Source organism: Cottoperca gobio, chromosome 21, assembly GCF_900634415.1.
Source record: "Cottoperca gobio chromosome 21, fCotGob3.1, whole genome shotgun sequence".
Lineage (NCBI taxonomy): Eukaryota > Metazoa > Chordata > Actinopteri > Perciformes > Bovichtidae > Cottoperca > Cottoperca gobio.
The window spans coordinates 10341246-10355477 of NC_041375.1; the positions used below are offsets into that span (position 1 = coordinate 10341246).

The 14232-nt window shown below is 39.4% G+C and overlaps 1 protein-coding gene across 1 annotated transcript in view; it reads left to right on the plus strand.

Annotated features, from left to right (window-relative positions):
* Positions 1–14232, plus strand: part of asic4a (acid-sensing (proton-gated) ion channel family member 4a) — a 75666-nt gene that overhangs the window by 53430 nt on the left and 8004 nt on the right. Inside the window, 5 exon segments of the mRNA XM_029458610.1 lie at positions 6288–6432; positions 6803–6930; positions 7044–7197; positions 10847–10900; positions 13257–13410. Of these exon segments, the coding sequence (XP_029314470.1) occupies positions 6288–6432; positions 6803–6930; positions 7044–7197; positions 10847–10900; positions 13257–13410 (635 nt within the window).

Here is a 14232-nt window from a genome sequence, read left to right on the forward strand (position 1 = left end):
TTTGGATCCGCTCCAAAATATAATGGGTTCTTCCTTGCGACACCCTTCCACCAAGTTTCATGAAAATTGCGCCAGTAGGTTTTTCCGTAATCCTGCTGACAAGCGGACAAACAAACTAACCAACATTACCTTCCTGGTGGAGTTAATAACTCCTGAGAGAGAGCTTTGTGCAGTGTAGTATTGACTGACAGCCATGTTGCATTCATCATTGGTCTTGCGAAAAGATTCAGAAATACCATGTCAAGATTCAGTTCATGTCACATCGTGATTCGAGTCTCTCTGCTGGGAGGTTGTAATGAAGCCATTAAATCAAGGAATACTCTGTCTCAACCTTAAACCTGTGTAAACCAGCCTTAATGGTTTTCAACTGCCAATCAGTGGTCTGGCATATTCTACAACCCTGCGTAAATGAATTAAAATCCTCCTTCCTCATACTGTGAAAGCTACCCAATGACACGCAGCCTGCCTGGAAATGGTCCCTCGAAGAAGCACTGAAGTGATTCCTGCTGATTATTTAAAAGAGAAAGTGCCATGGGACTGTCAGATTATCGTCATAATCATAAACATTGTTTACTGTCATAAACAATGAGATCATTGTTGATCTCATGCTTTCAAAATATGGCCCTGATAGTTTAAAACATTTACAAGAATGGTGTGCCAATGTTATTTTAGACTATTTTAATTCTGGTATTTTTATCTGCTATTTTAGACTATTTTAATTCTGCTATTTTTATAATGGTACTTCAGACTCATTTACATCTAACACTGTGATTATTGTACTGTAAATGCTCTCATTCTGTCTAATCTTGTACTAATTGTTATGTTTTTGCTGTGAATCACTTTGGACTGCAATTCTTGCATGAAAGGTGCTATACAAATAAAGCTTATTATTATTATTATAATTATTATTATTATTATTATTATTATTATAAAGAGGGGTTTAAAGGGTTTCCCCCCACAAGGGCTTATGAATTACATGTTAAGGGGTTGGTCCCTTAATGCATTTCACATGGGGAGACAGAGAATGAAACAAGGCATTTTGTAAGAAAGAAACATAATGAATTGACATTTAGGACAGTTACGCTATAGTTGGTGAGATACAGTATATGCAAATGACAGGAAGTCAGACATCTTTCCAAAGTATGTTGCTGCTATAGATGCATTTATACTTTAGATTTTGACATAGGAATCTCCTGTAGGACTGAGCATCAAGATAAGGTAAACATGCAGGACCAGGACCTTAAACCAGCATTACTACTACTAGGTCGTCCTCAGACGGGCCTTCCATCGGTGCTTCCAGTCATCCTGATCCTCCATGCATCTGGCTAGCTCGCCAGTATTTTCTGCTCCCGCATCTTTCCTGAGTACATCCACGTATGTTATTACGGGACGCCCTCGTGATCGGTGCCCGTGTGTTGGCTCCCACAGCACAAGTTTGCTGGCTGGCAGCTCTTGGTGTCTCTGTCAGCCTCATTCTCTTGACTGCTGTTTTCTCACCCACCCTTAGCGCCCCCTCATACAAGTGCGTGTTGGTGACATGCTCATCCTTGTTGATGCCAAGTACCACACGCAGCATTCTCGTGTAGCACCCATCTAGGGATTTCTGCAGGGTGGGCTTCAGGGTCCAGCATTCACTGATGTTTTTGGCCACTTAAGGGCAGCAGAGAAAAGCTGTAAACTACATTGATATACTATCACCTATAAAGTTGTTATGGTGAACTTGTTAGCATAATCGATGCTTGTTTATTTATTCAGCAGATATGGATCAACAATACTATTCATTTAACCTCATGTTTGTGTCCTGAGAAAAAAATCTGCTAAATGATCCACAATGTTCACTAGCTAGATGCTAACTTTTTACGGAGAGAAATTTGTTTTGTTTTGCTGCAGCCAAAGACCTAAGAGTGAAAAGTGAGTGTTGAGACTGAAACAAAATGGTACAGTTGAAGCCCATAAAAAAACTAAAATATGTCTTTAAAACCAAACAGTTGGCCTTTTTCAAAGAAAAAACTTTGAAATGTCACTGTGGAAAAAGCAAAAGTGTAAATGATAAAATTATTGATGGCTGAACTCCATTTAGCTACTTTGGTTTCAGGGTCCTGCGGCCAAGTGACTCCCATCACATACAAGGCATGTGATTCATTATTAATATCAGAATATTCATCATAGCCCTCTAATGCCCTTCTCTTTTTCAGTTTATATTGTGTTTTACATTATAAACAACTAAATGATGAATTATTCATGCTAATTGCTACACAGACCTTTGGGACCCATGAGGTTATTGGGTCAGTTGTCCGATTTTGCCCAGCAGGTAATCCACCCTTGTATAGTAGAATTACAATAGGGAGAAACAGAATAATAACATGCAAATACAGTACATACATAACAGAACATATAATATTAAGTGAATATTAAGGGTAATAAGTTAGAGGGTTTCAGGTTCGAGAAAGAGTCTGTGTTCGGACTTAACTCACACAATAATACAGATCTGACACATGTTTGGATCTATTTCCCATTAACATCTAAAAGTCTGTCGAATGGAATAATATTGTTTTGGACCGCCAAATGACAACAACGTGAATAATGCTACATTAAGTGCAGCAATAATTACCTCTTGTAAACAATTTGAGTCACTCAGAGGACTACAAAACCTCTCTCCATATGGTTTGTAACTGCCATGCTGCTGCTCTGTTTCAGCTTGTCAACAGCAGTGCCAAGTCCCCTCTTGGGAATTGCCCAAGTCAGCCCTGTTACCTTTGCTAAATTTGGTGCAAGATGTAACAAGAGAAAAATGCTCCATCAATCACGGTGCAGATGCAGACAGAGAAGATTGGGGGGTTCAGAAAAACAGAGAAACAAACCAGTGGAAGCTCTGCACACAACCATTTCCATTGGGTGAGATGATGGGAAAACTTCACCGTACTCTCTGGGGATATCATTTGTGAACGCAGCAGCATCCTCCAGAGCCCAAAGTTTAAGAGCGGAAGCCAGGCACTTGGTCGGGATGTTTTGAGCATTTCTAAAGTGAAATCCTCCTTTGCCTCTGTTGCCTGCTCCATCAGATAAAGTCTGCCTGCCGAGGCTTAAGTGTGTCAATGAACTGGGGGGAGGATCAATGATAAGTGCAGCTTACCTTCTCGACTGCTCCGCACCAGCCAAATAGAGATTAAACCATTTCAGCCTAATAGCACATGTCAGTCAAAAGTCACACTTGACTTCTTCCCGGCCCCCACTTTGCCACCTCCTATTTTCTAATCAAACTAGTTGGAAAGATGCTGCCATATACAAAGAAATGCAAAGTGACTATCATAATTAACTGAACTAATTTTAGAGACCCCTTTGTACGGCTCAGAGGTCTCTGAATCTTCAACTAAGGGTGCTATCACACATAATAATTCGGTTCATTTGGTCTGGACCAAGGACCAAAAAAGATGTTGTTGCATTTCAGTTCTGGTCCAGTTCCTGTACACACTGACTAAACATGAAGTAGTACAGACTGACAGGTAACTCGTTGATTGGACAGTTTTGGCGTGTGTCATCCTGCATCATCAGGACCCACGTGGGAAAATCTAATTCAGTGACTGACAGAAGTTTATGCAGCACTTTGATGCTTCTGATGTGAATACTTATGTTTTAGTTAGTTTGGCTCACACCAGAGTGCGATTACTGCGTTCACACCAGCCCAAACAAACCACTCCAACTGGGCAAACCAAACAAAGTACATTAAAACCAAACCAAACAAGTTAGGGCTCTTCCACAAGCCAACATTTTGTCTGTTTTAACCAAACTCTGATGGCGATTCAAAGCATGGTGCAGTTTGCTTAGACAACTGTTAACGCTGTTAACCGTTCCCAGAGCGTTTGTGGTCTTGGGACAATTTCCAACGGAATCCTAGTGCTGTTTGATTGCAGTGAGAAAATAATCCATCCCAATTGCAGGAAGTAAACCAAAATTTGGGGGATCATACTGCTGTCTGATCGCAGTACGTCTTCTTTGGAAATAGAGGATCAACATATTGTTGCCTTACCGGAGGCGTTCTGAACATTTCCAAATGTGTTTGGTCGGAACACCAAAGCATTATTAGGATTACTGCCAGTACCACCAAATGTATCTGCAGCGCGTTCTGTCCCATGTTGCTCATTAGTGTTTATTCTGCGCTTGTTGATTTCCGTGTTTACATTTTTCTACCATTTCTGACCAATAAAATAAACATTTCCAGCCCTTCTCCTTCGTACACGTCACTCAGAATGTATTTTATTTTATTTGGTCCGCTTTAATTTGTGCACTTTGAAACGGAACCAGAGGTATAAATTGCACTCTGATTAGAACTAACCAAACGGACTATGGCTTGTTAGAGCGCCTTGAGACTCACTTTGAAGGTTACCATTTGTAATGCATTCAAAAACAAACTCAACACAAACACGTGTGCACACACATGCAGATCAAAAGCCTTGTAGGCTGTTATTGCATAAAATACAGCTGTCCTTCTAAACACCAAGCTTTTGTAAATTGTACTCATTTCTTGTTCTAATCACTGTTGTAGATATTGCTAAATTGCCACTGTTCTAGGGAATTACTGGACTGAACCCCACAACTGTGGCTTTGATTTGTTGTTCAACCATCTCAGATGTGAATACACCCTGTGGTCTGTGAATGAGAGTGTCTGTTGTTAAACCTGCATCCTTTACTTAGACATCACAGCACTCATTAGGTGGATCAAGCTGATATCAAAGTCAGAACACAGATGTTGATGTTTTGGAGAATGGTGGGACTGTCGCAGTGTCTCTTTAATGATATGTCTGCCGTCTATTCAGCTTGATCGTCATTTCTCCAGCGAGTTGTTAGTTGACCTCTCCTGCCATTTGATTGGTCCAGGATTTTATACTTTCATCTCTGTCTTTTTTATTTGCTCTTTGGACAAAATGAATTCAATAGATTACTTTGTTTGATGTATTTTAAATGAGTGAATTCTAAAGAGGGGAAATTCCCATAGAGGCACAAATATAATTGACCTCTCACCAAGCCCTGCCTCCCTTAGCACCCATGTTGCTAAGCCTTTTTCCCTTTTCGCATGGCATATATTCAGTTAACATTGAAAACGATAGCAGATTTACCTCTCAAAATTCTTACGAGTTTTTGAAACAATATGTCTTTACACAGTGACAAAAGCAGCCTTTTCATTTCTAGCCAGCAATCGTCAATGTTGTCTGCGGAAATGACAATTGTTGCTAGGAGATTTTATCAGCTGTAGCTAGCTAGCTAATTAATTTTAACGTTGGGTAGATTAGACTGTATATAAGAAGTAGACAGAGTCACCCATCACCCATTGTTTTGTGGAGTACAGTGTTTTGACTGTCGCCATCTTGTTTTGTTGCCGTTGCTATCTTGGTTTTTTGGAACCAGATGTGACACGAGAGGGCCAGGATAGGGGAATTACCAATATATTTGGCAAACGTAACATTTAGTAATCAAGTCCTTTTTCCTTATTTGGAGGGCAAAAACAACTGCACACACTGATTAAACATTAGCCAGCCATGCATGGTCACCGTTCCTAAATTATGATTGGATCATCACTGCTTGGGTGAGGGGTTTAGAACGGTCAATTGATTGATTTGAAATAAGCATTTTGTGTTGTGTTTTTCACAACATAATACTGATGCAATCTTCTTAAATACTTGCCCGTCGATTTGGAAGTGATGGCGAGTTCCCATCCTGTGTAATAGATTCAGGTGGTGGATCTACAGTATCTTTTTGTTTCCATGTAGATTACGGATTGTCCCTTTAGGACTCAAAGAGATAGCAGATAAAGGATTTGTAAGATGGGCATTTTCTGCAGTGCAGCAGTTTAAATGAGAAGCATAAACAAAGAGATGATGTGTCCCCCACAGAGACAGCTCCTCGGATCGGTGGTGACGTGATGTCTCTCTCTTATTATCTTTTGTTTTCTTTTGAAGGAAGATTAAAGAATCTCTTATGTCATTTGATATTTCAGTGGGATGGTAGTATGATTGAACAGCAGTCTGCAGGGTTTGTGTGGTGGGTGTTGGGAATTTATTCAAAATACAGCTCATCAAAGTCCATGAGGGAGTCAGCCAGCAGACTGCAAGCAGAGGATTGTGTGTAATATTGAGTAACTTGCTCAATCAGACATTCAGATTGTTTTTGTTTTTTTCTTCCTTATCTCTGTCTTTTTTGCAATTTGCCACAAGTATGATCTTGTCACAGCCATTGTGTGGACTTTGTCATGTGTATGGTGATGTTCATGATAACGATCTATTCTCTTCCAGGTGTACACCAGATATGGGAAATGCTACACTTTTAATGGCAACAGGACGACATCCAGGAAAAGCAAGCAGGGTGGAATGGGAAATGGGCTTGAGATCATGTTGGATATCCAGCAGGATGAGTATCTGCCCATCTGGAGAGAAACAAGTAAGCCTCAAAACTATTTGTCCTGTGTAATCCCATCGTATGCTACAGCCTGAGATACCTCTGCTGAGCTTTAAAATAACCTGCATTCATTTCTCCGGGTCACATACCGTAAATAATGCATTTTTTGATTGTATTTCGCAACCTGGAAAATGAGATTTGGAAGAGGAAATTCCTGAACACAATACATTACCTCAGATATGTGTTTGCATGGTGGTCACATAATATTAATCCCTACTAGCGTGTTTTTTCAAATATGAAATTTGAAATATGGTTTGCTGTTAACGTCAAATTGAGTCCAAGCTGTCAGAAGAGGGAACCATCTGACAATCTCTCGCAATGTTTCTTGCTTGTGCTTTGTTTCATCCTGAAGATGAGACGTCCCTGGAGGCCGGCATCCGAGTTCAGATCCACAGTCAGGACGAGCCTCCCTACATCCACCAGCTGGGCTTCGGCGTCTCTCCGGGCTTCCAGACCTTTGTTTCATGTCAGGAGCAGAGGGTAGGTCTTCTTCATTACAGCCCACCGTTCTCCTCCCCTCCAAGATTTCTCCTTATGCAACCATTCACCCCTGGTAGTTCAGACTGGGGTCTAATAAATCTCTGTGTGCTTAGCTGACCTACCTGCCCCAGCCATGGGGGAACTGCCGCTCCACCAGCAAAGAGAAATTCCCAGGATACGACACATACAGCATCAGTGCCTGTCGTCTGCTCTGCGAGACCAACGAGGTCCTGCGAGTGTGCAGCTGCAGGATGGTGCACATGCCCGGTAAGACCCCCTACCTCACATTTAAACACAGCCCAGCAGGTAGCATAGGGAGAAAAATATATATACACACATATAAGTAATCAATGGTGTCAGATTAATATGAAGTTATTGTTACAACAGGACCTGAGAATTAAAAACTGATAACTAAACTAAGATCAAAGTGTATGTACTTTAGAAACACCAATACAAATCCTTTTCATGTTGTGTAGCATGATATTTTGCAAATTCAAGGTAATGTCAATCAAAAATTTAAAATACTCAACAGAAATTATATTTTCAAGTATTTCCTGTTTTATTTTGTCATTGTTTGGTCTAGCGTGATTGTAAAAACAGCCGGTCCAGTTTTTCCCACTTGAATAATTCCAGCACAGACATAATTTGGGCTGCCACATGCCTGACCTTAATGCTTGATATCTGGAGTGGAATGCTCTTCAGCATTGCTGGCAGCTCTCTGGACAGTTACTCTTCGGACTACATGAAAGTCTCAATGACTTTTGCATCCATTTGTTCGTACATCCCAGCTGTTTGGGAATTGTTCTGTTGTGTGCCTGTGATGCTCATTAATTAGTTTGATTGATTATTTTTATCAGTCCTGGTTGTTCTCTGTTTAGTTTCCACTGCTTCATGTTTTGCAAAAAAGCTCTTAGAACTCCTGCCTTTGAATAGGATTAATTTAGCATCGACTAACACAATGAGAGATTGCCTCGAATGCACAATCAATTAAAAAATCTCTCCTGATTACAAAGATGTGGCACAGAGCAAGTTGTGATGTTTCATGATTCATACGGAGTGTTTTCAGATTTCTGTATTCATTATTAGGACAAATTTAAGATAAAAAAAAAACACATTATTTAACCGGTCCCTGTGTGTACTGTTACTTAAACATTAAACATTACCACGCAGATATCAGATTGCATGAATTTCCAATCTCCTTTGAAATCAGACTGAAATAAACTTTATACAACACAGCACAACACTACATTAATCAAGTAGTGACAAACAAAATACATCACAGGTACATCAACAGTTGAATTATGGTGAATAGAAAAGGATATGTGATAATATGAGCAGAACAAAATGATAACCAAACCAACAAAAAATACAGCACAAAGAAGACACGGCACACAGTTCTGTGCATCAGGTAAGATTCTTGTCACTGTTCAGCTCGGGGATATGTTGCAGAGGTGAACCAACACAGAATAAGATGTTTGGACCTACTCAGCGTGTGAATCATCATGGCCTGGTCAAAGAGCTGAATTACTGAATGCAACTGTTGTCGGCTGATGATAAGTGGGACATGTTTGAAGTGTTCACATTTAAAGTTAAGGCAGGAAACTCAACAATTCATGCAGAAGTCACTTTAGCTTCCACATTCACCAAGTGCAGCCGACATTTGTAGCCTTGTTTAGGACGATTGAAAACATGAGGAAATCTTTTGACGTGAATAAACAACACAGTTATGAGATATTTGAGGTAGAAACAAGTTTTAATACTAATTTAATCCAGTACTGCTGTAACTAAACTGCTGCATTATGGAGTTTGGACAAGTCCTTCACCAGGCTGTAGACTATAAACGCTGTGGTTACACATTCACATATCAGTCAGATATTTCAAATGTCCATCCGCGCTGTAATAGCGGCACTAAAGTGGTGGTCTGAGCTGTAGAAAGAAATTGCAGCTAATCATTTGATCTGGACGGGCTGGAAGTGGACACGTTCCTAATCACTTTGTGTGCTCTGCAGGTTGACAGTACCTACCTCGCTACAAGATCGTGATTGTGTTGCAATAAGCTCATGATTTTGGGAAAACTAGCTAAGATGGCTGTTGAGGTCCCATATCAAACTGGTTACTGCACCTATTTATCCCTGGGTTTGTTTTAGCCTTACATACCTGCAAACCCATATTATGCCAAGGGTATCAGATCCAAACCTGTAAAAAGTCCTCCGTCTCACCAATCACTCACAGGTAAGAAAAAGGGCTATTGAGTGGGAAACTTTTGAATTAGAAGATAGTGAGAACTGTTCACAGAGCAGAACTACTTTGCCCTCTGTGATGATGTATTACATCAGATATCATGTTTATTATATCAGATGTAATAAATATGGAAGCTTTTCCGGGCCATTTGCCCAGTCCGGCTTTAGAAGAGGGCTTCTGTCAGGTAGCTGGAAGCTTGCATTAGTTCACTGCCCTTATCAATAGTGAATACAATTTATTGTTGCATATTAAGTTTGCTGAAATTCCTTCATAAGGTTCCAGAGAGCGATATGAGTTCAAAAGCTCGCCAAGGGAGCATGGGGCCAGCTCGTGAATTGAAAATCTTTTCACAGGCTTGATGTGACACCACAGTACTGTATCATTGAAAGGCAGCAGTGCTGTGCCTTACACAAATAACAGTTTACATTTTTTTCTCCAGCAGTCCTCTGTAGCCGCAGTTAGTTTACAGTTTGCTGCTACAGTTTTGTGTTGCTCAGATTTGTATTCACTTTAATAGTTTGCTTGCGAGAGAACAAAAATGTTTGTTATCCATTTCCTCCTCGTACTCACTTACATAATCCAGCAGCTGTTTACAGTATACTTATCATGCCAGCAACTTCTTATCAGCATGTGTTTACATAATCCCCCATTTTCTTACAGTCTGCTGCTTCTAGTTTTTTGGTCTTTTGTATTAGTTTAATTGTCTTTTTGTGGTTTGTGGGTGAGACACTGAATTAAATTTGTGTTTGTGTTGTTTTCATGACATTCTGCTGTGGCCTCCACCAAGTTTATGTGACATATTTATGCAGCTCTGTTTGTTTGCAGGGTATCACAAAAACAACTTCACAGATTCCTCAAGTTTGGCCGAACAAGTGATTATTTTTTGAGGTGCCTATTTATGAAGCATTTTCTATTTTTGCTCATGACTCCTGAATTGCGAGGCGTAGAAGCAAAACTGTGTTTTTCTTGATTCTTTGGTTTAAGATTAATATTTCAGTATTTCGTCCTATTTCTATATTTGGATGACCACCAAAAAAAAGGCTTTTAAGTTGTTCTTGTCCTTAATGTGTGGACAGCATACAGAGACAGCGCTCAGCTTTTGCCTCCACACTCAAGAAGAAGATTTAAAGTTTCGTTTTTTTCTTCAATCAATAAAGTTTAGTGGTGGTTTATTTTGGGTCAAATCATTGCAGGTTATTTCTGTGACAGAACAGACTCACTCCTCAGAACATCAGACATTATTTCACTGTGTTTTAATTAACATTTCTTATTGATTGGGAAGGAGACTTCTACAAAACATTAACCCCGTGAACATTTTACAGACCGACAAACACACCTCTGCCAATTAATTGTGCTGCTGATGAATACCTGCCTTTAAAGGCCCAGACAATATGTTTGTCTGCCACGTAATGACTCATTGATTGTTTTTTAAAGACTTTCTAAATATGCGTTATGGGTGAAGCAAGCATGCTCCATTTCTCAGCGCAATCACAGACGTCCAAGGCGGCCCATGCTCCGTGGATGGAAGTCATCCTCTATGTGCCTGCCCTCATTTGAAGATGACTAATAAGCTGCGGAGCGTTGTTCACAGCCGAGGCTGCTCATTGCAGCGGACACGGGTCACTGATCATTTTGTTTCTGATTGATCAGACTCATTTTCTCTTCTCCTCTCCAGGAACTGCAGATATCTGCCCTCCCAGTAAAATCAACTGTGTTGACAAAGCACTTGGTAAGAAACAATCTTCCTTCATTTCTTTTCTCATTACAATAGATTCCCCAAAGGGAAATGGAAGCACACTAAATATGATAAGGATTTCTTTTCTTTCTGTAATACAAATACCTGGAGGTAGACTTTATATTTTTAAATTACTTTTCCTCATTGTGATTTAGTCACTTTAGAGCTTGATGGCTGTGCTGCCTCCATTGTTGAACTGTTAATATTAGACAGACTGGAGACAGACTGCATATCTGCACACCCTCCCTATCAGCTTTGACTCCGACCTCACTCTCCTCCACCCCACACCGAACAAAGGTGCCTTGGTTTCAAAGGCATCACAGTTGCATTAAAAAAGATTTTTTTTATGGTAATGACAGACAAACCATAAAACAGTACAGTATTAGTACAATTATAATTTCTTAACCAAATAAGCCTGAAATGTAATTATGTCTCTCTTTGTTGAATCTAAACCCTATTTAGAATATTGTTGAATGAAATCTTAGATATATCTTCATATTCATGTGGGTCATATTCCTTAACCGAATAGTGTGAATACATTCACCCTCCATGAAAGGTAATACATTTGAATATAATTTATATATTTATATTGTAAAGGTGTTTTGTTCCCATACCAGGCAATGAATTTATGCCACCGTGCTCCTGCATACACATGACCTTATTGTTAGAGTTATAAAATACAAAAATCATAAATTTATAATTACTGCTTTCAGTGCTCCCTCTCCTGCTTTTGTCTGGACCGAATGCATTTAGAATTTGAAAAGAGAGATTTTGCAAAGCTGTTTACTCTCCTGTGTACATACTGTTGTTTCAGAGTTAGGGTTGTGAATGTGTATTTGTTATGTGTGAGGTATGTGTGACTAATTTAATTGGTTGTAAATCTAGTTATGGTTTTTGCAGAGCCCTTAGTGATCAGCATTTATTCTCCAAACAAATGCTATGACTGAATTACTGTTAACATTTTGCCATGGTTATTGTCTGTTAAATAATACGGTTAGACTAACAAATCATTTTGTAAATCTATCCAGAACGATATTGGTCTGTTAATATCATGAGGTCTGTTTCTAATATGGCAGAGACCACTGCTGGAGGAGTCTGACGTGACCTGACATTTTGTTGCACATTTTATCCGCTAAATGATTTTTGCAAATTGTTAATTCTTTATTCAAAGGCTGTAATGAATTCTCTCATCCTCAAAATTATCCATACAACTGGGAGAAACACTAACTACTAGTAATTTTCTGGGCATAAAAAGTAATATAGTTTAATGATGATGAGTGCTGATTGCTCCTTCTCTCCTTTAGCCTTCAAAAAACATTTTTATTTTAATGACAAAGCCTCAGAGAAAAGGCCTATTTATCTCTACCAGCTGAGGTGAATATGTGTTGTACATCAGCACACAATTGTACTTATTTATACTTATACCATGGCCACTTACTGAAGGAAACAGGGTATTTGTGTTTAAAGTGTCATTATGGTCGACGGTAACATAGGTACTGTTGCTATAGTTACCTGCAGGCTATAGATACAGTGTGCATGTGGTGATTGAACTGTTGACTGGGGCTGTAATTTAAGTGTCCTGATGTTTTATACAATGTAAATAAACGGCTGCCAACCAATCAGAAACATTTCCTTTCTGTGATCATAGAATACATTTTATTAACATGCAACATCCAATCATTACATGACAAAGGATCAAATTATAATGTGCGATGTGAAAGTGGTTGCTGATAGTGACAAACCAACAGATAATTATCACCTGACTCTGCACTTCCCCTCGGCGCTACAGAGCATTTTAGCATCGTTTAGCTAATTGTTAGCTAATTGTTTTGGTCTTACTGTTTTCGTTCACTTGTCTACAGCAGCAGCAGCAGACAGCTGTTTTCAGTGAAGAAGTATTGATGAACCCACTGTACGCTACGTGCTCAGCATCAAACCTCACACAGTCAAGTTAGCGACTAGCTAACTAGCTGTTGGAGCATTTAGCAGCTAAAGAGACAGATATTGTTCTCATGGGTTTTTGGAGACCAAAACAGAGCTAATAACAGAATAAATAAATGAAACTTAACTTTGCCAGGTGGTCATGAACACAGCTCCATATTAATGCTTATGCTACTATAGCAATAACAGCTTTAATAATGTGTAAATATTGTGTTCTGCTGCACCCAAGTAGTAAAAGAAAAACACACTACTGTTGTATAGGACTCCAAACTTCACACTTTTTCCTTTGTTGCAAATAGTTTTTGCCTTTCTGTGTAGTATCGTGTACGGTCCTCTGGTAGAGTGCCAACAAATCATCTCTGAGACTGATCCAGTATATAGCTGCTAAACTGTTTCCATTGTGTTGCAGCACAGCTACAGAAGAACAGTGGGGATACCTGTCCATGCGAGACGCCTTGTAATCTCACACGCTACGGTAAAGAGCTCTCCATGGTCAAAATCCCCAGCAAGGGCTCTGCTCGCTATCTCTCCAGGAAATACGACAAGTCAGAGGACTACATCAGGTACGACGGGTACATTCAACGAGACTAAACTCACATATGGGCAGTGAAGTGGTGCTCAATAAAAAGGGCCATAAACTATGACCTCCAGTGTGTGATAACAAACACACAACCATAAATTTGACCAAAAATCAATTACATTTTCCTACAAGCATCAATTTATATTTTGTCTGATCTTCATGGAATATATTTAGTTTACTGTATTAAACAATAAGATGTTGTTCCTAGTGTTCAGCCTGGTCTGTCGGTCTGTCGGTTGTCAGATAGCCATGACATGTTAATGCCAAAAGCCAAAATTTCCCTTTAATAAACACTTAATGACAAACATATTTTTCAGATTACAGTGCATTTGTGTTTCCTCCAGCACAACCTTTGGGGTAAAATTTATACTGCAGTTTGTTGTGTAATTAAATACGTGTTAATGATCCTTAGAGGATAAAGGTCTTCAATTGTGGACACTTCTGTAGTACCACCAAAATGCTGTCTATGCCAGGGGGTCCAGTACCGGGCCGTGCATCATTTGGTACCGGGCAGCACAGAAAGAATAAACCTTTATTTTTTGTGTTGGTAATATTCATTGTAAAAAGATTTATGTATCATATTATATAAATTAAATTGTGATAATACTATAAATAAAGTGCACAATATAAAATGGAATAATTACTTTAAAATTATATATGTAATGATTAAATTGTGTGATTTGTTATGCCCCCCCGCTGGGGACCGCTGGTCTATGCAAACAAGATATCTCGTGTGGAGCTAATACTGTCGGCAGATTGGTAGAAAGTTTTGGGATAAACCTGTCTGACTTTGAAGACCCCATGG